This window comes from Trematomus bernacchii, unplaced genomic scaffold (assembly GCF_902827165.1).
Source record: "Trematomus bernacchii unplaced genomic scaffold, fTreBer1.1, whole genome shotgun sequence".
Taxonomy (NCBI): domain Eukaryota; kingdom Metazoa; phylum Chordata; class Actinopteri; order Perciformes; family Nototheniidae; genus Trematomus; species Trematomus bernacchii.
In genome coordinates, this window is record NW_022987828.1 from 9691296 (window position 1) to 9712993 (window position 21698).

The 21698-nt window shown below is 39.4% G+C and overlaps 3 protein-coding genes and 1 non-coding gene across 5 annotated transcripts; 2 read left to right on the top strand and 2 right to left on the bottom strand.

Moving 5' to 3' along the window:
* Positions 1-26: 26 nt before the first annotated feature.
* LOC117499945 (probable serine/threonine-protein kinase DDB_G0278521) lies at positions 27-4591 on the bottom strand. Of its 2 annotated transcripts, none has more exons than XM_034152642.1 (9): positions 4312-4591; positions 2942-3259; positions 2493-2867; positions 2161-2284; positions 1708-1802; positions 1591-1625; positions 1374-1442; positions 1211-1279; positions 27-1085 (listed from the first exon to the last, which is right to left on the bottom strand). In XM_034152642.1, exons 1-8 carry the CDS (start codon positions 4355-4357, stop codon positions 1217-1219), a joined length of 1125 nt encoding a protein of 374 aa, XP_034008533.1. In that variant the 5' UTR covers positions 4358-4591; the 3' UTR covers positions 27-1085; positions 1211-1216. The 2 variants fall into 2 exon arrangements, with proteins under 2 accessions (XP_034008533.1, XP_034008534.1); XM_034152643.1 differs by having other exon boundaries at positions 1211-1276; positions 4312-4590.
* Positions 4592-5443: 852 nt separating this feature from the next.
* On the top strand, positions 5444-12116 carry polh (polymerase (DNA directed), eta). Its single transcript, XM_034152143.1, has 10 exons — positions 5444-5767; positions 6286-6420; positions 6558-6790; positions 6919-7097; positions 7331-7434; positions 7562-7681; positions 8021-8144; positions 8382-8447; positions 8594-8766; positions 8865-12116. Exons 1-10 carry the CDS (start codon positions 5631-5633, stop codon positions 9784-9786), a joined length of 2193 nt encoding a protein of 730 aa, XP_034008034.1. The 5' UTR covers positions 5444-5630; the 3' UTR covers positions 9787-12116.
* gtpbp2a (GTP binding protein 2a) lies at positions 10508-19926 on the bottom strand. The gene is made up of 12 exons (XM_034152144.1): positions 19507-19926; positions 18414-18440; positions 17881-18065; positions 17539-17647; positions 17250-17447; positions 16545-16719; positions 14233-14452; positions 13620-13755; positions 13444-13502; positions 13168-13339; positions 12613-12777; positions 10508-12464 (listed from the first exon to the last, which is right to left on the bottom strand). The coding sequence occupies exons 1-12, from the start codon at positions 19699-19701 to the stop codon at positions 12282-12284; spliced, it is 1824 nt and encodes a 607-aa protein (XP_034008035.1). The 5' UTR covers positions 19702-19926; the 3' UTR covers positions 10508-12281.
* Positions 15704-15786, top strand: trnal-cag. Its single transcript has one exon. It is a non-coding gene; the product is annotated as a tRNA-Leu (tRNA).
* Positions 19927-21698: the final 1772 nt, after the last annotated feature.

The window sequence follows — 21698 nt, forward strand, 5'->3', positions numbered from 1 at the left end:
AATAAAGGCTAGATGTAGTTATGATGTACATTTTTACATTTTCTGTTTTTATTTGCACAGTAATGAAGCGTTACACTTCCCATACATTATCAAAACATACATTTCGCACAAGGTTCCCAAACAAATATATATTTTACATTATTTTAGCTCATTGGGAATAGTAAACCACATCCCCAAGCAAATCCTATAGTTGTCGTACTCGACTGAATACGAGATTATTATGTTGTACTGTTATACTGGATTATTGATTAAAAGGATAATATAATCAGATATTGTTAACATTAGAGCTGCAATGAAAGTCAATTGACAGGAACATATATTGGTTAATTGTTTAAATAAGTTTTAGCCACTCAAATACAGCAATTTCACTGTTGCATATCAAATCTAACTGAATGTCTTTTGGTTATAGATGGACAACATGGACTTTGGGAAAGACTTTTGGGATGGACATTTTATACTATTTTCTGACAAATTAATCAGAAAGACAAATAATGTGTTGGTTGCAGCCCTAGTAGCAATATGTAAAGTATCTTGTTTAAAGCCAAAGTGTAAAGGAGGATTAGGGATGATAATTATAAAAAGATTATTTTCTAGATCATGATTTTATTCAATGGCAAGATGGTCAATTCATATTTGGAGAAGCTGCAACAAGAGTTAAACCTTTAACTCACCCACTTCCTGATTTTGGTAAATTTAATCTGTCTGATCTGCTTTTTTGGTCGCAATAGAAATGTTTGCTCCTACCCAATGTGTCAAACCGAAAGTGACAAATGTTGAACATCACACTTTTACTTTTAGAGTCTGAACACACTGCCACAGTGCTGCTCTTGACTTGAAACATTTACATGTGGGGGACACATTATTTGTATGTGTGCAGGGTTTCACAAAACATCCTCTGTAAATGAAAGTCTCTGAATTGCACACGTCTCTAATACGGGATTGCTGGGTTGCTTGGTTTATCCATAATACCAATGTGTAACCATACTTGCATTAATAAAGTCTTCCCATCTTTTCTGCCAATGAGTATGTATTTTTATTTTAGTTTGTAGAGTGCTGTAGATCACACCTCCATCTACTGGTTCAGTCTGATGAGAGAAAACAAACACAGAGAAGAGAATGCTGAAAACCATTGGACTGATCATGACAACAATAACAATCCATTTTAATTATTTTTGACATATTGAGATGCCTGTTGAAAGTAATACCATACCATTTGTCACACACTACGGTTCAATACAATGGTACTGTAAGTGACAGTCTCTTCGGGTATATTGTTCTGCTGGATGAGAAACAAATATATACGTAGGCAAATGTGTTTTAAGGAAGCGCTCTCTTTATTGCTTCTTTAAATAAAACAAGACCATCTGGTTTACCTTCTGCTGCGATGCTGCATCTGGATTATGAAAAATAGTAGCATAGTGCACATCAGGAACTTCTGCACCCTATGGGGGATACATTTCAAATGTGTCACTTCTCATCACATCTTCCATTGTTAGGTTACAGTTTCTGCCATCTCCTGTGTTAGCGCACAAGTGAGTAAGATTATTAATGATTAATCACTATACAAATGGTTGGAAATAAAAATCTTACCCCAGTAATGACAGGCACTTCGGTCTTGGTCTTATCTACAACACATTATGTTTGAGATCATATTAAAAATACATATTGTATTCCTGAATTGGTAAGCAGAGTTAACAGCAAACTTACAACGCTTTTTCTTCATTCTCCATCCAAGAAAGGCAGTCGGAACAACCAACAGCAGTAAGACGAGGGTTGTGGGGAGAATCCATACCAAAGTGGAGCTAGAAGAGAAATGCAGATCACATTTATATTTAACAAAAAAATAAAAGGGGTCAACTTTTTTTATCAAAACGTATGTCAGCCTAGGCATTGACACAATTTGTTAATTTAAATGTATAAAACAGACTAGAGAATGTGCTTTAATATATATAAGAAAAACATTACTGCTAAAGACTCAAATTATAAAGAAGCAAATAATGAATAACATGCAAAGATATGTGATTTAGTATTTTGAGTAGGTACACAGCATATCAGGTGTGTTGTATTAGAAGATACGTAAAATGAAAAGAGGGTTATGTATAAATGTACGCAATGTGATCTAGTCCAAGAAAGCTTTAAAAATTAATCATGAGTACTGACCTCTTGTTTTTATCTTGCAGGCTCTCTCCGCCTGTCCCGATTACGGTGGAGAAGGAGGGCTGTACTGTAGGTGGCTCTGCACTCGAGAACAGGGAGGCATTCTGGGTAGTGGTTTGAAGTGTCGCTGTAAAATGTTAAAGTAAATACATGTAAAAACACATTGTTGATAATATCAATGTCATTTTTAAACTGCATTTTGTGCATTAATATACCGTGATTCCCACATTTTCAAGGTACATTCAATTAATGTATTATTTTCTGTCAAATTAACAAGCATTGTTTCCAGGTTTAGGTATCTATTTTATTAAAATAGAAAAGGTTTAGTGTCTTACTTGCTGTACTGGTGCTTATTGTAGTTGAAGTAGTTGGAGTAGTTGAAGTAATTGAAGTAGTTGAAGTAGTTGAAGTTAACTCATGAACAGTTATGTGCACTGGCATTTGTAATTTTCCTTTAACACACCAGTACCAGCCGCTGTTCTCTGTCTTCAGTCCACTCATCGTCACGGTGAACACATTTGAGACGCTCTTGTTGATGGTGACTGTTGCTCCATCTATTGATCCAGTCTGATCCGACACACATGTGCTGCTGCTGCTGTCCAGCCTGCACCACTTGGTTACTTTTTGATTTTTAGAGTGGCACTTGACAGTCACACTTCCTCCTTCAAATGCTGTGATTTCCTGTTCGTCCACGTGAAGACTTGGCATACCTTGAACAAATTACAACATCGTTTTTCACTAAAAGGATATTAACTCTGTGTTTAAAACATTCAATAGATTATACCTGTGGTGACTGACAGCTTGAAACGTCGTCTGACATCACTGTTTTTTTTCTCGATAGCACACCAGTAGCTTTCACCATCATCCTTTGGATTATGAATAGTGACTGTGATGATACCTTGGGTTTGGTCATCAGAGATTGAAAACTGATTCGAATTATCTGGGTTGTTCGTTTGAACTACACAATCACATGTGAGCCACCATTTTCCTTTACACAAGTATTTCCCATTATCTTTGAATTTCAAGTCATATAGGCATGGGATGGAGATGGGATCTCCAGCCTTCACTGATACTTCACTGACAGTTATTATGCTTTGAATTCCTGCAACAAGAACAAATACAGCATTTTAATGAATATACCCATTAATAATGATCTCCCTTAAGATAGCCTCCGTATTGTGACAGACATTTCACTCAACTTTATATTCCTTACAAAACAACAGCAGACAGACACTCAAATATAGTGGTGCATTCAAATACATTTTGTTTATCACCATCATCACATTGGATTACAGCTGACGTTTTTATCCAAAAAGACTTACAATAAGTGCATCAGTTACAGGTTAGTGAGTAACATAGCAACAAAACACATCTGTTAAATGTTTTTACCACAACATTAATCATTAATATTTGTGGCTTGTTTTAATGTTTAATGTTGACTGAAATTGTACAACTCTATCTATACACTGTGGAGGTGGTGGGAGACAGGAGAATGGCAGCCAAGCTGTCCTCCCTGCTGGACAATGTGTCCCACCCCCTCCAGGACACCATGTCCTCACTGTGCAGCTCTTTCAGCGACAGGCTGCTGCACCCCCGCTGTCTGACGGAGAGATACCGCAGGTCCTTCCTTCCTGCAGCAGTCAGACTATACAACCAGCACAGCCCCTAGTAGACCCCCCCCCCCCCCCCCCCCACACACACACACAACAACACAGACTATAGGCATAGACATAGGCATAGACACCCCTTGCTGTTAAATACTGTTAAATACCAACCAACTATGTGCAATATGTGCAATATATATATAGGCTATGCTGTTAATAACTGTGCAATATATACCTGGCTGCTAAATCCTAAGAACTGTTACAGGATGTGTATTTTGTAAATTGTGTAACTTTTTATTTTTATTATATTTGTTATTATATCATAACTACTTTTTTTTACTTTAATACTTTTCAATGCAGGTAACATATGTAACATATGTAACATTAAGCTGTCTGTGGCTCTTTTTCTGCTGTAACAACGTACATTTCCCCTCTGTGGGACTAATAAAGGTATTCTGATTCTGATTCTGACAAAACTAAAATATTGTTTTAATTATAAAACTGGCCATCATTTATATATAGTGTTCTTATAAATGCTGAGATCACTTACCCGTGAGCCCAGCGAGTATCAGGTGAGCAACATACAGAAAAGTCATGTCTGCTTCAATGCGGTGAGAGATTGAGCACTTTCAATATTAGAGTAGGTAACTCTAACACTGTCACTTCCTTATTTTCAACAGGGTTGTTTTGGTCCTGCTTTAAATCTACCGGTCATACTTTTTATGGCTTTTAAACAATGTATTGTTTGTTTTGCGAGAATATATTCAGCACTGTTTAGAAGTAGTTTTAACAACATGTAATTTGCATACCTTGCCAAACATTAGTTAAACATTCATCAAGATCTATCACTGTCCTGTTAAACTTATATTTGACAAGTTAAATATGATGCTGAAAAACGACTTAACATGAAGTAGGCCTACATGTAGACTTATGTTTACTATTATTTCTTTTTAAATAAACATTTGGTAATAACTTGTTCGTAATGTTGAGTTAGCGACCACATTTTAGAATACTTTTTATTAGAGCCCTAATATACCTCTACATTATTATTGGAATGTAACTAAGTAAATGTACTGACTTTTTATTCACTAAACTTATTTGACAACATTAGGAACCAGTTTATTTTTGATTGTTCATATTATTAGTAAACATTACATCAACATTACATTATGATGTACGATTATGGATGGAGATATCTGGCAGTATAAAGTTATACATAGAATGCATCAATAATTAAAAACCATTGATACAATTTATGTTATTCCAAAAACAACCACTTTAGATAATGAGTACTTTTAGATTTGGTACTTAAGTATTTTGTGATGCTAATACTTTTGTACTTTTACCTAAGCAACATTTGAATGCAGGACTTTAACTTGTAACAGAGTATTCCTACTCTGCGGTATTATTACTTTTACTCTTAAATCTGAGTACTTATTCCACCACTGTATATATGCAGTAGCCTATATGTCTTATACTCAAATCTTCAGCATGTTGAACAATTCAAAGCTTGACAAACCATCGAAGGTACCTTAAGTAGCCAGCTTTGATTGGACGAATGCTGTACGAGGGAGGGGTTAAGCAAATTACTACATTTTGAGTAAAATAAAGCATAAACTGTGTAAAAAAAAGTATTTTTGAGGCATTTAAGCCAAACGTTAACATTACATTTTCACATGACACATATTTACTGAGAAATTTTGGTCGTTTCTACTGTAAAATAACAGGTAAAGCCCGAGGCCGATGTTGTTTTAGTCGACTTTTGATGACGTTATTATGAGTCTTCGCATTACCGCGCGCAAATACAAAGCGACACATGAACATTGGCCGGTTTAATTTAAGTAAACCGATGAGCCCGTGAATTAAGTGATGGAGTACGGAAAGGAGCGCGTGGTGGCGTTAGTAGACATGGACTGTTTTTACGTGCAGGTGGAACAGAGGCTGAATCCAGCTCTGAAGAACACTTCCTGTGTTGTGGCCCAGTACAAGACATGGAAAGGAGGAGGGTGAGTTTCTGACACAGACATTGTTTTGATGATCCATGGAACTGAAACAGAAGCGATCAGACTGTCTCTCAAAGCAGGACTGTTGTGCATCTGATGTTTCAAAATCAGAAAGTGGTGAACAAATACTCTTGTTATGATCATAGCCACTCCAAAGCACCCTGCCTGTGTTGAAAGGTATGGCTGTAGGAGCATACATAATACAGTAAAAAAAATACTTGCAGCTGCAGAACAAGATAAATGACAGGACAAGGAATAACTCATAACTAGGCTTAGGTCATTCTTTAACATATAAGTATCCTTGATATTGCATCAGGCTGTCCACTGACATATGACTAATGACTGACTCCTTCCTAATCATTGCTGTGACTGCATGAGAATGTGTCTGTTGCATGGACCATTTAAATGACTCTCTGTGTCTCATCCGCCTTCTTCTCCCACAGATATCTTGGAATTACTGAAAAATGAGTGCTCATGGTTTGTAAACATGCTGTTGTCAACTAATTACTATCCTCTGTTAGTATCATAGCTGTAAGCTACGAGGCCAGGGCCCAAGGTGTCACCAAGAACATGTGGGTGGACGATGCAAAGATACTGAGTCCAGATCTGCAGGTGGCTCGAGTGCGTGAGTCTCATGGCAAGGCTGACCTGACACCGTAAGTTCACCTATTCACATTTCCTGGGATTCTACCTTAAAACTGTTAAATAATTGATATGATGAATACTAACCGTTAATAACTTTACTTGTGTGACCAGTTGTAATTTAAATCATCTACTACTCACCCCTGTGTAGTTACAGGGAGGCGAGTGTGCAGGTGATTGAGGTGATGTCTCGCTTCGCTGTGATCGAAAGAGCCAGCATTGATGAGGCCTACATGGATCTGACGGATGTGGTCCAGCAGCGGCTGAAAAACATGACCAACAAACAAGTTGAGCCTGACCAACTGAGGGCAACCTACATCCAGGGATACCCACAAAGTGTACCTGAACATGAAGAATCTGCAGAGGACACTGCCTTGGATAAAGGTAGACTATAACCAAACTTTGACTTATCAGTTACATAACTTTTAACTGCATTGAAAAGTGACATCAAACAAATCCTCACAAAACTATGGTAGAATCTAACCCCTTAACAGAGTCATGTTTGTCCCCAGAGGAGCAGAGGTCCAGGGGTCTGCAGCAGTGGCTGGCGTCCTTACCTGTCCCTCTATCAGGGCAACACATCCCTGCAGACCTGCAGCTCACTGTTGGGGCGATCATTGTCGAGGAAGTGAGGGCAGCCATAGAGAAAGACACAGGTTTCCGCTGTTCAGCAGGGATATCCCATAATAAGGTAGGGAAACCCAGGGTAAGAGGCCAGAAATGACTTCAGGTCAAAAGCATGAAACAATGACTTGCTGAAAAAAAGCCTTACTTAGCTTTTGCCCTTATTATATCAGACCATCAATAAAATGTCTGTGTTACCCCTCATGTTATGTTATTCTATAAATATAATGCTGGTGTGATCATTTTAAGGGCAGTCAAATGTCTTTGCTATGGTTATTGTTAAGCACCTACTTCTTTCAGGTATTGTCCAAACTGGCTTGTGGTCTGAACAAACCCAACCGACAAACGGTTCTGCCTTTGGACTCTGTGACAGAGCTTTTCAACTCTCTACCCATCGGCAAGATGTGAGTTCAAAGTACTACTCCTTCAAAAGAATACTCATTGACAATTTCCCTCGTATTTCAAAAGTAACAAGTTTAAAAACAAAAACACCCACCGTTCTTTTGTATCGTCTATTTCACATGTGTGCAGCCGTAACCTGGGGGGTAAGCTGGGTGCATCCATTTCAGAAACTCTGGGGATAAAGAACATGGGAGAGTTGACCCGCTTCTCTCAGGCTCAACTGGGGCAGCACTTTGGAGAAAAGACAGGGTAAGAGGCCAGAAATGACTTCAGGTCAAAAGTGTTTAACAATGACTGGCTAAAAAAAAACCTTACTTAGTCTTTGCTGTTATTATATATCAGACAATCAACATTTTTTGTGTAATAGACATTTTGATTTACAAAGTCAAAACATGGGCTTCTGAAAACATATTTTTACTATATATTTTTGTTCAATTTTTTGCTATACCTGTCACTGTTCACTGCATGCATGATGCCCATTGCACAATGCCTATAGATAAGAAACTGGTACTGGGAAAATATTTCCTTACAGTGACAAATGTTTGCATTTAATCTATGCACATTTACGATTGAACCTCTGCTTTGCAGCCATTGGCTCTTTGACATGTGTCGGGGGATTGAGTTTGAAGCAGTGAAACCCAGACATCTTCCTATGTCTATTGGTTGCAGTAAAAACTTCCAGGGGAAGTCATCGCTGGCTACAAAAGAGCAGGTACAGACCAACATTGTTTCCTTTTTGTTAATACAGGAAGTAAATGCAAATGAAGTATTACTCAATTTGTCTTTATTTCAGTTGCATATTGACTGGAAGTGGTGAAACTTGTGTAGACCCATCTGATGATGACAAGACATGTTCATGTTTAAAAAAAAATGCTATCATTTCATTTCCATTTATAATTCAAACCTCTGCTAATTGTTTTAATTGTAATTATTCATAACGTCCGTGTAGGTACAGTATTGGCTTCATCAGCTGGCCCTTGAGCTGGAGGAAAGGCTTACCAAGGACAGAGAAGTGGTGAGCTATTTGTGGTTGTGAAATGTTTTGCTTTCCCATTTTACAGCAGCACTACCTGTTTTCTAATCTGAGATTTCCCCTGAATATTGCATGCAGTAAATATAACGGTTTAACATCAGTTCCTGTCATTTCTCACCATCTTACAGAATGGTCGGGTCGCCAAACTATTGACGGTTGGTGTACGCCAGCTCGGGGAAAAGAGGGCAAGCAGTTTCTCTCGCTGCTGTGCTTTAGTGCGCTACGAAGCGACCAAAATATCTGGTGACAGCTTAGCCATTATCAAGAGTCTGAACACAGCTGGAAACCACCAGGCAGCATGGTAATTAAATATATTAATAACACTGTCAAACAATTGAAGTCATTGTTTGAAGGAATGCTGTGTGACTTATTCTCCTCTCCCTTGCATCATGTCCCCAGGACTCCACCCCTCACCCTGCTACACATCTCAGCTAGCAAATTTAGCGACGCTCCATCGGCAGGGGGCATTGCAGGCTTTCTTTCCACTGATGTGTCTTCAAGCCAGAGTCTTTTCCCCACCTCTCAGCTCTCAACCCAGACACCCTCTGAACTGAAAACTGACTCCTCAGACAAACAATCCTCCACCATCCATTCCCTTTTCAAAAAGGCAGCTGAGAAACAAAGACTGAAAGTTTCAAAAGATGAAGCCGAGGAGGTCGAGGATAAAGACTCCACAGGGATTCTCCCATCTTCCTCCTCTAACAAAACTGCTGATAGTCAGTTGGCTGATACCAATTGTCCTGTTCCCTCTGTGGTTTCTCACCCTAAAAATGATTCAGCCAGCTCCAATTCTGGAATTTCCTCTTTCTTCCACAAGAAGAGACTTGAAAGGGACTCAGCCTTAACTTTTAACACGCCTGAAACAGGACACAAGCCTGGACCTGACAATACAAATGCCTCAGAAGACACTGTTGTTGCTGTGTCAGACCTTGAGGCAAAACATAGCTCCTCTCAGCAGTCACCATGTGAAGAGTTACGGGATGAAACAGACTTTGAACCAGAAGCTAACCCTCCTCCTTTCAGCGTGGCAAAAGAGGACTTGATGAACTGTGATCGCTGTGGCCAGGAAGTGTCCGTCTGGGAAATGCCTGAACACAACGACTATCACTTCGCCCTGGACCTCCAGAAGTCCCTCTCTTCATCAGCACCCAGCTCTTCCTCCACTGTCTCCCCTTCCTCCAATGCCTCCTTGACTCCTCACAGAGCCCAGTCCACACGTGGCAAGACAAAAACCAGAGGCCTGTCGGGACCACAACCCAAAAGGCATCGCTCTCAAGGTGGAAGTGCGGGCACTCTGGATTCTTTTTTCAAGAAGACCTAAGGATGTGATGTCGAGCAGCATTTTTTTTTTAAGTAAATAAAAACACAAACTTAAATGTACAAAGAAAGTCCAAAGAACTGAATGCCATTTTGTAAAAGGATACAGTACCTGTTTAAAGATGTGCCTTATATTGTAGAGAGTATAAATGAGAATAAGTGTTTACTTGTGCACTTTGTGTCACATGTGCTTTTTTATTCTAAATAAAGAAAGGCAATACTTTTTTTAAACATGCTTATTAAAGTTTTCTTTTTTAAATGCTGTAGTTGTACACCTTGTGTTGTAGTATTCTGGTGTGCCAGCAGAGGCCACTAATCAGTTGTATATAGAGCAGGAATCCTCAAAAGACATCAATACTGAGTTTTCTTGTGAGCTCAAGGATACAGGAAATGTTTGTTTGAATTACACGATTGCCAGTAGCATGGGTCCAATTGCACCATTATGATCTGTCATCCTGTTTTGTTTACACTTTCCTCCCATGAGGAACCCTGTTCAGGGCGTTAAAAGACAGCTGAATGAGGAATTGACTCTTGCGTTGTCTTGCATCAGCTGACGCATTAGCAGTGCCTGTTAAATGGAATAACCTTTCAAACTCAGTTTTATGTAGTGAGTCATGACTTTGTCACAGGCCAGTAGATGAAATGCTGGGTGTATGATGACACGGTTGAAAACACTGAGCAATTTAGTTGTGTACTAAAAACATAACAAAGGTAAAAGCACCTGGTATAGACAATACAACTTTTATTCATGTACATCATGAACACAAACTGGATCTGTACATAAATATTGCATTTCACCCAAATAATGATCAAAATGTACACTTTATTTCGATTTAAGGGAGGGCTCTAAAACTAGTTTCAGAAAAGTGAAGATGTGTTTGGAAGGCTGTGAAAACAGTGAAAAACGTGATTGAATATATATTGTAAAATCTGGAACTACTAGAAATCTATAAAATACTCAAGTTGCATATAAACAAACTAACACCTGATACCCTTTATAAAGGCTATACATATAATTTGTCTGAGTGCACACAAATTAAGCATAACAATAAAGTGTGTGCAATTAAACAGGGCACACATTTCGCCTCTATCATGGCTGTCAATGGGACAGCAGGTTATGCTACAGTCGAAACAACATGCTATAATAAGACATAAGGCCAACAGCAGCCTCGAACAAAGGGTAGCAACTAACATTCATCTTCAAAGTCTTCTTCTACACATCAAAAGCTGTTTTGAGGAATCTAGCACCAACTTAAGATTGTTTTACTAAGTTGTAAAACTTTGGGGTGTAATGGCAGACTACTCAAAGAGTAGTTCCATTAGGCACTGTGTAACATCCCAAAGTGAGTGACATCAGTAACTGAAGTGAAGAGACAACGTCAAGTACCTTTAAATGCTTTAAAACAAAGCTACATCAGTAGGCAGCTTTACATAATATAAAATCCATAACCAAACATCTCTTTGGAAAAAAACACCCTTTCATTTATCTTCCTTCTCACCAAGCCAGCAACAGAAAGCTCCTCGGAGTCGTTCTGTGAGTGGAATGCTGTCTTATACCTTATCTAAACTGACCTGAGTAACTAAAGCACTTAAAGACAGGCAGCAAGAGACTGTCCCACTGCACTATCGTGAGGTGAGGCATAATCCGTGATAGAAAAAATACATAACTATCTGAACATATGTGACATAACAAACCACTTGCAAAGTGAGTGCCAATGTGAATTATCTTGGCAGGCTGACACAAAATCAGTCAGGTTCTTACTCCGCATACCTCAAATGCAGCCCTTTACCTACATGAAGTTTCCTTTAGTCAGCACTAGTAAAGCTTGTAGCAAGATGGTTTAGCTTATATAAAAGTGACCAGCTGTGTCTGAGAAAGTATCTCTTTTATCTACTATTATCCCACATAAATAAGCAGAGGTAAGAACATCTTTATCAGTCAGGCACTATGTGGGGTGATGAAACAGGTAACACATTAATGCGCATCTCATACTTGCAACTGTTTGTAAACAATTATCTGCCAAAGGTATATCGAAACTGGCATTTATGTTTCAGTGCGAGTTTGTGAGGATCTTTTTAAAAGCACGTGTTCGGAGTGCATTAAGGTGTAAACTGTGTAAACAGCACTTCAACGCTGTGTGAAAGCACATTCCTAGCTGCCACTAGCAACTATGTGTTCTTTACACTCAACATCATGTTGGTTGATGGATGGTGGACGTGTCCTTCACAATGTGACAGAGGTGGCTGAGGGGTTTCCTCTTATCAGTGCCAAGAAAAACAAAGATAAGCTGTTGTTAAAAAAAAAAGGCTGAAGGAGACAAATGAGGCGGTGGATAACAACAAGGCTTTGGAAAAGGGGGATAAAACAGTGATCTCCTGAGACAGTAATGAATGTGCAGAGAACAGGACAGAGTGGCCTTTGGAGAAAGCAGGAAGTCGTTTATAAAGCACCTTGTCTTTGGGTGGGACGGTGTTTTCTGTTGTTTTCTCGGAGTAACTTTAAGCCGCATCGTCCTCGCTCTGGGACGGCCGGTACTGGGCGATGGGCTGCAGCTTGGTGACGTGGCCAATTCCTTTGGTCACACCCTCTCTGAAGAGCAGCTTAGCTCCCACCTTCAGGTATTCTGGGTGCTTGAGGAACTTGAAGACGACAACCGCTTTTTCCCCTGTCCTCAGCTCCTCCTGTGGTAAAGCAATTAGAAAAGGAAGAAGAAGAAGAAGAAAAACAGCATTAAGAAACAGAATTGTCTTGACTTAATCTGCAAGCAACATTTTGAAGAGGAGGACATCTTTCAGACTCCAACAGTTGTAACTCCGAGGATGATCTAACCTTGCCGCACACAGCTTCCACAGTTGCGGTCTGTCTCACATTGCCGATGTGCACAGTAACCTGGAAGCCCTTGTGGAAGGTCTTGGCATGGAAGAGCAGCACAATCTCAGCCTCAAACATCCAGCAGATGGTAGGATCCATCTCCGGACTCACCATCACCATGCCCTGGAAGTAGAAAACACATGATCGTACACACAGATTACAATTCAGGTCTTACGTGATGAAAATATTAATTATAAATACAGTGATAAAGCACCAAATCAGATATTGTCAGTTCAAGTCCACAAACGGACCAAGTTTTAGAAAGTGGACCATTACTTTAAGAGGTGCCAGTTCTAACTCCTCTGCACTGCGGGGGTTCCCTTCAGCAAGGCACCCACACTGATCTCCTAGGAATGCTTTAATGCATGGTTTAAAGTCCACTGTGTATGCAGGGCTTGTACATGTGTGAAACCTAAAAGTTGATTCAATTTAAACCCTCCATTTACATGTTTTCTCTCTAAATATTAAGAAAGGCAAACAGTATAGAGAGAAAGAAAGAGTTAGAAGTCTGACCTTGCGTAGTAGTGAGCGTTCGAAGTTGCCCAGGGCGAGTGTGGCCGCCTGGCCGGCCCTGAGGACCCGGCACGCTGAGCGGTTTCTTTGGATGCTCTCGATGGTTAACTTGTGGAACTGGCCTAAGTCTGTGGGCCCTACCACAAGATCATCTCCCTCACGGCAAATACCACTGCACATTCAGAGAAAGTTTCAGTTGGTCAGAGAAAAAGTCCATAATAAACAGAAAACAGTAGTGTACAGATGAAAATAAGGTTAGCATTTCCACACACTGACCTGGACAGAGTTCCTCCCACCACAGTCCCCACCTCTGGCACTGTGTAGATCTCATCCACCTGTAATAATGCGCACTGGTGTCAGTCAAAAACATGTGTATTTACACTGCGTCTGCAAGAGTGTCTATGGGCCAGCTGATCACTTCCATGCATTATTAAACTCCATCACGGTCATACCTGAAACTCAGTTAGCTGTTGCATAAGCTCCTCCTGCTCCTTGCTGTTGCTGAGAGGAGGGATGATGTTTAGAAAGACCTTGATCAAGTCTAGACTCTCTCCAGTCACAGAGGACAGGGTGAAGATGGGTGTGATGCTGCCAGAGAGTAAAAGCAAGTGATCAGAACACATACTTTGATTTCAAGTGGGTAGGACGAGTAAAGCCGCTGCGTAATAACCGATAAATAACAACAAGTTTTCCTTTCTTTTGAGTGTTAAAGTATTAGTATTGTGTGAAAACATTCATAATTAATGAATAATCAATTTACAAAACAGATGATGTACAACCTGAGATATCTCGCTGATCTCTCGCCTACAACTAAAAATAGACGGCCTATGTTTACCAACCTTGATCTAGAGATAATAAGCAGATTTCTTTGTTTCCCCTTCCACTATCAAGCAATCGATTGGTTAGAAAATAGATATAATTTCAGTTGACAAAAGATATTCTTTGGTTGACTACAGCCCAGTTTTTACATTATACTTTTATACGAGTGTTAAATTATACAGTGGGCACACACAAAACAAACAGTTAATTGACACACTCAGTTATGTTTATCTTATTTTTCCATACTTGGGTGATTGTGCGAACTGCTGTGCTGCTGTGACGGCATCGTCCGTGCTGCTCACAACCATGGGCACCTTGTTACAGCCCGGCTGCTTCAGGACACGCTCCAACTGCCGCACAGTGCGCTCCACTGTGGCCCGCATACAGAGGTCCACTTTACTGATGACGATGAAGATGGGCACCTTCAGGGCCATGGCAATCCCAAGATGCTCCCGTGTTGTACCAGCTGGAAAAGAGAAAGGAGAGGAAGAAGGGATTTCGTTAGGTGTAGGGCTTCTTAAATGTGTCAGTTAGGTGCACCACTTCACATATTTAAGCTTGGTTTTACAAGTGCACAAATGCAATATTGATTTATATTGTGCATGATGTTCATATACAGATGAATTTGCAATTAATGGACATGAATGGATTGAGTGTCTTTAGCAAACATCCCAATGGACACAGGGACATCCACATCCTTGAGGGACAGGACTGTTAACACTGCTGATCTTCTGTCTCTTACTGTGAGTCAGAGGGTCAAAATAGCATGTACACAAATGATAAGAACAGATATAATGTACCATGACGTATGATTGTAGCCATCAAAAGGTAGGATATCAATACAGGAATATTTAACACTTTATATTAATTATGTAATTAATGCTTTCTGTTTTAAACACAGACTTCTCACAGGGGAAGCAGTGTCCTGGAGGCATGGGTCCTGTTCGTTTGTAAATTACGACGTGTGAGAGAAGGTGATATTGGTACAGTGTGTATGTTTATGGAGATTATGTATCAGTTCAGATATAGCACTCAAGGCAACCTACATCCCAAAAGAGTTCAAGGGGACTGACCCATACAGGTTGACAGAGACTTAAATACCGTCTTCTCCTCATCAGCTGAGCAGCGGGTTGTTTTGCTGGGTGTGTTATTTTCAGTGCGTCCAAAGTCAAGGTGCATAGGAAAATATCCTCACCCTTCGTGTAGGTGTAAAGATATTTGGCTCGTCACAGATATAACCTAAGACAAGCCCTATGCATTACACATATTCATTTCCCTGTTTTATAATTCAAGCTGTTGCTCTAGGGTTGCAGACACTGTGTTCCCTTTCCGTCTGTTACGTAGCTAAGGAAGTCCTCGTTCTTAACCCCATTTCCCCTCACCCTAAAAGACACCCACACAAACACAGCACACTCTACAAGTTATCCAGCTACTACTACAGGTTTGTCTGAGAAACATGTGTTGTCTCCAAGGCTTATGTTTCATCTACAATTTTCTTTACCTCTTTCAAAAAGAAGCAAAACAGAAGTATGGGTTCCTCATCACCTCGTGGTATTTAAGGCTTTTGCTTACAAAGCACAGGGAGTCTTTACAAGAGGTCACACGTTGTTAACATGGTGTTCTTATCTGGGCACACATGCTGTGGATTCCAAAGCGCCCAACCCCTCCCCCCCCCCCCCTGAAAGAGATCATGCACAGCCATTAGAGCATGTATTACGTCAGGATGGCCGAGCGGTCTAAGGCGCTGCGTTCAGGTCGCAGTCTCCTCTGGAGGCGTGGGTTCGAATCCCACTTCTGACAAGATTTTGTTTTGCAAAATGTACAAAACCCAATCAATTTGTATAATAGTATTAAAGCAATAACATAAATAAAAACAGTAAACAAGCAACTTGTCTTTTACAAGCAAAGCAAGAGCAGCATAGCCTGTCCAACCGGTTTTAACTGCTCAGGTTTCAAAAGTCCTTTCTGGACCTTAGTGGTAATTACTTCCTGCACTCAGTCTCAGCTGCTGTTATCATAAAAGGTCTGGGTTGTTGAAAGCATGTGATGCATACAGAATTCAAATAATCAGAATACGTTTTGCAAATGTTAGGTCAACGTGACAATAAATACCCACTAAAGACAGCGCAGCGCAAAGTTCATCCGATTAATTTTCTATGGGACAAGAAGATTTTCAGCTTCATGCAAGGAGGGAGATACACAGAGTGACTTCCAGCAGGTCAGAGGACTCTAACATCAATGGATGGTATTTGAGTAGTGGCAGGCAGGGACAGCAGGGTAAAGTGGCTGTGGAGGAACGGTGGTCAGTTACATAAGATCAGATATCACATGCAAAGTCACAGCTGGCCAAGTCTGCTAAAAGTGTACACAAACATAAGCTCTCCGTCAGACTCACCCTGCAAGTGTTTATTACCTGCCTCTCTCCCTGTGACAGATGTACTTTCAACTTGTCTTTTTTAAATAGTAAAGTCACTAGATTAAGGGCACAAATAAAGACACCACAACACTTTTATTTCAACAAACAATAATTAAACTTAAATGAACCAATGAATGCTCACCAATGCCGGTATTTGCGCTGACGACCAGCATAGCGAAATCAGGACAGTAGCTGGTGAGGCCAAAGATGGTGGTCTTCAGGTATTTATGGTGACCCGCCAGATCTATGAATGTGATCATTTTAGAGGCACTCTCACAAATCTCCTCTGCTGTCCGAGACTCGCTGTAATTCACAACCTGGGAAAAGAAGCCAATATGTATTGAGTGTCATGATCTAAACTACAAACCATATTCCTCAGTTATTCATTAGAAATATAGCTCAGACTTTATTAGTCACTCACATTACATGAAGAAGCATTAACAATACATTGCATTCATAATAATGTATTTATTTTGTAAGCGCTTTTACAGGTGCTCAAAGTCGCTTTACAGAGGTAGTAAAAAAAGGACAACAAATAGATATAGTAAAAGTCACATTCAAATCGAGCAATAAAACAACAATCATACATTAAAAGCTAGTTTGACGAGGTGAGTTTTTGAGGTGAGGTCCGTGTCAGGATCAGTCAATTAAACTTTCTTTCCTCTTTATATCACTATTTAGAAAACCATATCAACTTGTCTGAACTACTTGAGTATCTTGATAATGAAACCCTGTGATAACCACAATGTTGTGTTTTTAACTTGTGTTGCTATTTATAAAACAAATATGAAATAGGATATTACTAGAAAACACATTATTTATTTTCTGCCATTTGATCTTTTCTCACCTCCCCTTTGCTATTGAAGCCAAGGATCTCAAAGCTGATGCTGGAAGTGCGTCCAGTCTGGATCTCATGTAGATGTCTGAAGAGGTTTAGCCTCGCTCTTCCCCGTCCATTGTCCAGCTCTCCCTGTGTCAGGACACCTAACAGAGTGGACTTTCCCGAGTCCACATTACCTATAACAGCTACTCGCAAGTCCAAGAACTGCAGGAGAAACACAAAGAACGAGCAGGGTTAACATTTGAATTATGAACAAATCAACAACATCTCTTCATTCACAGTGGCCCCAACTTACCTGCTGGTCATCTGGCACCTTGCGGATGAGAACTTCAGCAATTTTACGAGGCACATCCGAGTCAAAGTCCACCTCTCTTTCTCTGAGAACAGTGATGTCGGCTCCAACCCTGTTAGAAATCAAAACACAAATACATAATTTAAGTTAGGGGTTTCAAGTGTGTAATTACAAGTAACCAGGTGTTGCTTATAGTATGCATTCATATTGGCAAATTGGACAATTGCTTTGTTGTTATTAGCAGATTTGTATTAACAGTATGTTTGGATAGGCTTGTGACTTGACACCAAACAGTTACAATACACTTAGCTTCCAATAAAATGTGAATTTGGAAACTTGACTTACTTCTCTGCCAGCTCATGGAGCGTATTTAGTGATGTTCTCAAATCTTCCTCTGATAGTCCCGCCAAAATGCCGTTATCCTCAACACCTATTTGATAGACAGCTTCGCCTCGACCTTCCTGCAGTCGCCATTTCATCTGCGTAGCCAGGTGCTCGAAGCGGTATTGTGTGGGGTTTATTAGCTTGAGCTAGAAAAAGGAAAGACAATTGAAATTTCTGCTGAACTTAAACCTGGATGATAGAGATTAAAATGGGTCTCGTCCGTGGTTTAATACTTGTAGTGCAAATAACTAGCATTACAAACAGTTACCGTAGGGTTGGGGCTATACAAACATCGTATATACAATATTGCATGTTGATCTAGCAGGATATGCAGCAGTGCAGATGCAATACATGCTCTAGTTTATCCACTGTGGTGTTCAGTTTTCATGGTATATAATGCAAGAATGCACTTATTCTGACATATTTTACTATGAATAAAACCATCATATATTTTAGAACACAGTACAATCTTGAATGACACATAATTTGCTTACCTTGTACTCTATATTTCCCTCTTCAGCCTGATAGACAAGGAGAGACAAACAGAGACAGAACAGGAACAAAAGCTGTCAGACTGTAGCGAAGTGAGACAACAGGCTATTGATTTGTTAAAAGACACAAAGAAAACCAATCTGACTGAATGAGGGGACATTCTGTGAATAGGTTGTCACAGAGAACTATACAACTAGCTAGCCTTAATACATACATTCTTAATGTGTAATTAGACAAAGCACACGCATATCTAAATGTTAGCTAGTATCTCAAATGTATACTAAAAAGTGTGTTCACTGCAGAACAATGGAGCTGGTAACAAAGGTGAGAGAACCAATGAGGCCATGGGGTATGTTGAGACATGTCCCATAACACATAAAGATATGAGCATAGAGCTGGCAAAATGCTGCTTATTGCTTACATTTAGGGAAAAGATGCCCAAGATAGTCTTTATGATATATTATATAAAAAGTTATTTATAAAGTGCTTTTATTTTGCTTTAGGTTAAATTAGTTTGGCTTTGAGGTCAACACTTTTTCAACATTCTTTTGTCATGTTATTGAGGGATTCAATGTCAAGTATGTAATTGTAGGTATTACTCGTTGTAAACAAGTAATCAGTGTGTAGTAACACAGTACTGAGTAAATGCCAGGGACAAATAGTAAGATTCGCTAGCTTTGACCCGACAGAATACACACCGCCCCCCATAACATATTTACAAACACAGCTGTTAGCTAGCTAGCAAAATACTAGTCTTCAAGCTGCTATTAATGAACACAGTGGTCTTTTTACTGTAGAACTACTGGGAATGTGTGTAATGTAACGAGCATTGTTACATTACATTGCTAATGTAAGCAGAAGGTATGCATCTAATTCATTTTCAATTTCATTTTATAGTTACCGACGAGCTACGTGTCACTGCCTGTTATGTCCAACACAATTCAAGGAAGCATATCTGACCCCGGAGACAGGGAATGTATTATAATTTGGAATTAGGTTTAACATGCACACAATGACGTTCAAAATTACAATACTTTGCTTCGTAATAGCTTTAGCTAGCGGTGAAGCTAGTTGTGGGCTTAATTGCAGGCTTACCTCCGGAGGTAGATATGGTGGGTTATTGCTTGGTTTGAAGTTGCGAGCGAATCGCGATTTGGACTTCTTGTGCATCTTTACACATGATTTTTTTAGGGCTACCCCATAGCTGTTTCCCGGCAAAACATTGGACGCAACATCTTGAGATCCAGAGTCATTTCCTGAACCAAACAACTCCGATACCCGCGCATCCATCAGCTTATTTTGGGGACTTGTAAGCTTACCACTACCTAGTTTGAAATGCTGCTATATCATTAAAATAAACCTCAGCCCAGGCTTGCAGGTGATGGTTTTTGAGACGAGTTCTTCTGCTAGTGGTAGCTTACAACCCCCAAAATAAAAACAAAGGACCGACCGCCCGCAAACTCTTCAAACCGAACAATAACAGCCCCGTCCGACACCGTCGCTTTGAGTTTCCAGCCTGCTTACGTCATAGCTCTAAATGTCAATGGGGTGTGCTTGATTTTACAACTTAGCAGTGCGAATGGGCGGTTGAAATCGTTTTCCTACTTCCAAAAGCATGTAGGTTTAAACCCCGCCAGCCTGGCTACGCAGGTTCTCACAGCGGTCAACCACATATGAACTCAGTTTTACACAGGTTTGCATCAGACGATTCCAAAAAATGACACAAGATCAACAAATATGTCATCAACTTAGTAATATACCAATATTTTACCCATAGGTTACATTTTGAGGCTTTGCTTATTCAGTCGTAGTACATATTTGTACTCCACTACTTCCCATCTATGCATATTCATAACATTGTGGAAATACAATATTCACATATTCTAATAACACAGAAAAGGTCAGATAATAAAAACGAAGTGGTTTTTTAGTTTTTTCCATAAAGGGTATGTTTCATTAACTCACTCAAAAATACTTGTTAATCAGTGTGACGTAGATGACATTAATTTACTTTCTGTTTCATAATACAGTAAATACACCCAGACTGAAGGCCTATACCCAACCCAACATTTAGTTTGGCTTATCCATTAATGTTGTGCATACTAACAAGTATCATCTTGCCTATCCAACAGCACTACAACAGAGATTTCAGTAGAAGGAACAGGAAGGCTTCATATTTTCTTGAAAGTGAATGGATGTAAAAACAATATCACATACGTTATTAAACTACTTATCAAAAAATATTGCATAAACCGTTTTACATTTTCCCAGAGTCATACATTAATAACACTTTAAGACAGACCTTTGTATTTCGAAGTTATGTCAACAGAATGCTTAGGCTATCTTTACTTAATTGTTTAGTGTCTATGAGATAAAATAACATATCAAGTAAGCATCCAGGATTTGAGCAAAACAAGAAATAATCTTGAGGTGGCGCCTTTTTCCAAGCTTTGTCTGAGGGGAGTCCCACAGTCTGAGACTTTGATGAATCCCACAGTATTGCAACGATAACACTGGTTTCGCTAGACTGTTATTGTTGTACCTGCATGGCTAAAAGAAACATATAAACACATTATTGAGTGGTTATATTTTGTTGTCCATAGAGGACAAGAGCACCATCATGTGTTGGGTGGAGTATATAACCCCTATATTTCTCAAAACTCCATGGACATCTGACGCCTCTTGAGTGGACAGAAAGGGTTGCAATAACAAATATTAGTACATTAGACAAGGTTCAGAATGATTATAGGCCATCATTTTTGACACCCTTTGGAAGTGGGTCTAACTCCATAAGTTGGTATAACAATTTTCTGAATGTGTGGACCTTTTGAAATGTAACTTAGACTAGGTTTGGTTGAATTTATTTAACTCATTTGTTTCGGAAAACAACTGGTCTAGATTTTGAATTGAACAAGTTGCTGCCAGAAAGTTTACATTACATTACAACATACAGTTGTTAAAATTACAGATAATTAGTTGTGAATTTCCCAACATTATCACATCCTGTGTAGAGTGATTTCTTAAGTTTATTTGTTCTTTGGCATTTTTACAATTTTGTTTTAACTGTATATTTGAACCAGAAAGATACACAGGCTTTTAGAATAAAATCACCATTGCTGAATGTTAGTTTGAGTAACTCAGTTCTACATTGTCTAAACTAATTTAAGATTAGTTGCACTTCAACTCAAGCTGATCTTTAGATTTTTCCTCCAGTAATGTAAAATCCCTTATAAGTTATTATATTGTTAAAATACTTATTTCAACACATGGACTTTTGCACAAAGCTC

What these genes read in the sequence shown, in the direction of transcription:
- LOC117499945 (XM_034152642.1), bottom strand. Translation starts at nt 4,357, where the DNA reads ATGACTTTTCTGTATGTTGCTCACCTGATACTCGCTGGGCTCACGG. An exon ending in CTGCAAGATAAAAACAAGAG is followed by an intron (nt 1,803 to 2,160) that starts GTCAGTACTCAT and finishes TTTCTCTTCTAG; the next exon opens with CTCCACTTTGGTATGGATTC. An exon ending in AAGTGCCTGTCATTACTGGG is followed by an intron (nt 1,443 to 1,590) that starts GTAAGATTTTTA and finishes TATCCCCCATAG; the next exon opens with GGTGCAGAAGTTCCTGATGT.
- polh (XM_034152143.1), top strand. Translation starts at nt 5,631, where the DNA reads ATGGAGTACGGAAAGGAGCGCGTGGTGGCGTTAGTAGACATGGACTGT. An exon ending in TTACCAAGGACAGAGAAGTG is followed by an intron (nt 8,448 to 8,593) that starts GTGAGCTATTTG and finishes ACCATCTTACAG; the next exon opens with AATGGTCGGGTCGCCAAACT. An exon ending in GGAAACCACCAGGCAGCATG is followed by an intron (nt 8,767 to 8,864) that starts GTAATTAAATAT and finishes TCATGTCCCCAG; the next exon opens with GACTCCACCCCTCACCCTGC.
- gtpbp2a (XM_034152144.1), bottom strand. Translation starts at nt 19,701, where the DNA reads ATGGATGCGCGGGTATCGGAGTTGTTTGGTTCAGGAAATGACTCTGGA. An exon ending in CACCATATCTACCTCCGGAG is followed by an intron (nt 18,441 to 19,506) that starts GTAAGCCTGCAA and finishes CTTGTCTATCAG; the next exon opens with GCTGAAGAGGGAAATATAGA. An exon ending in AGGGAAATATAGAGTACAAG is followed by an intron (nt 18,066 to 18,413) that starts GTAAGCAAATTA and finishes TCCTTTTTCTAG; the next exon opens with CTCAAGCTAATAAACCCCAC.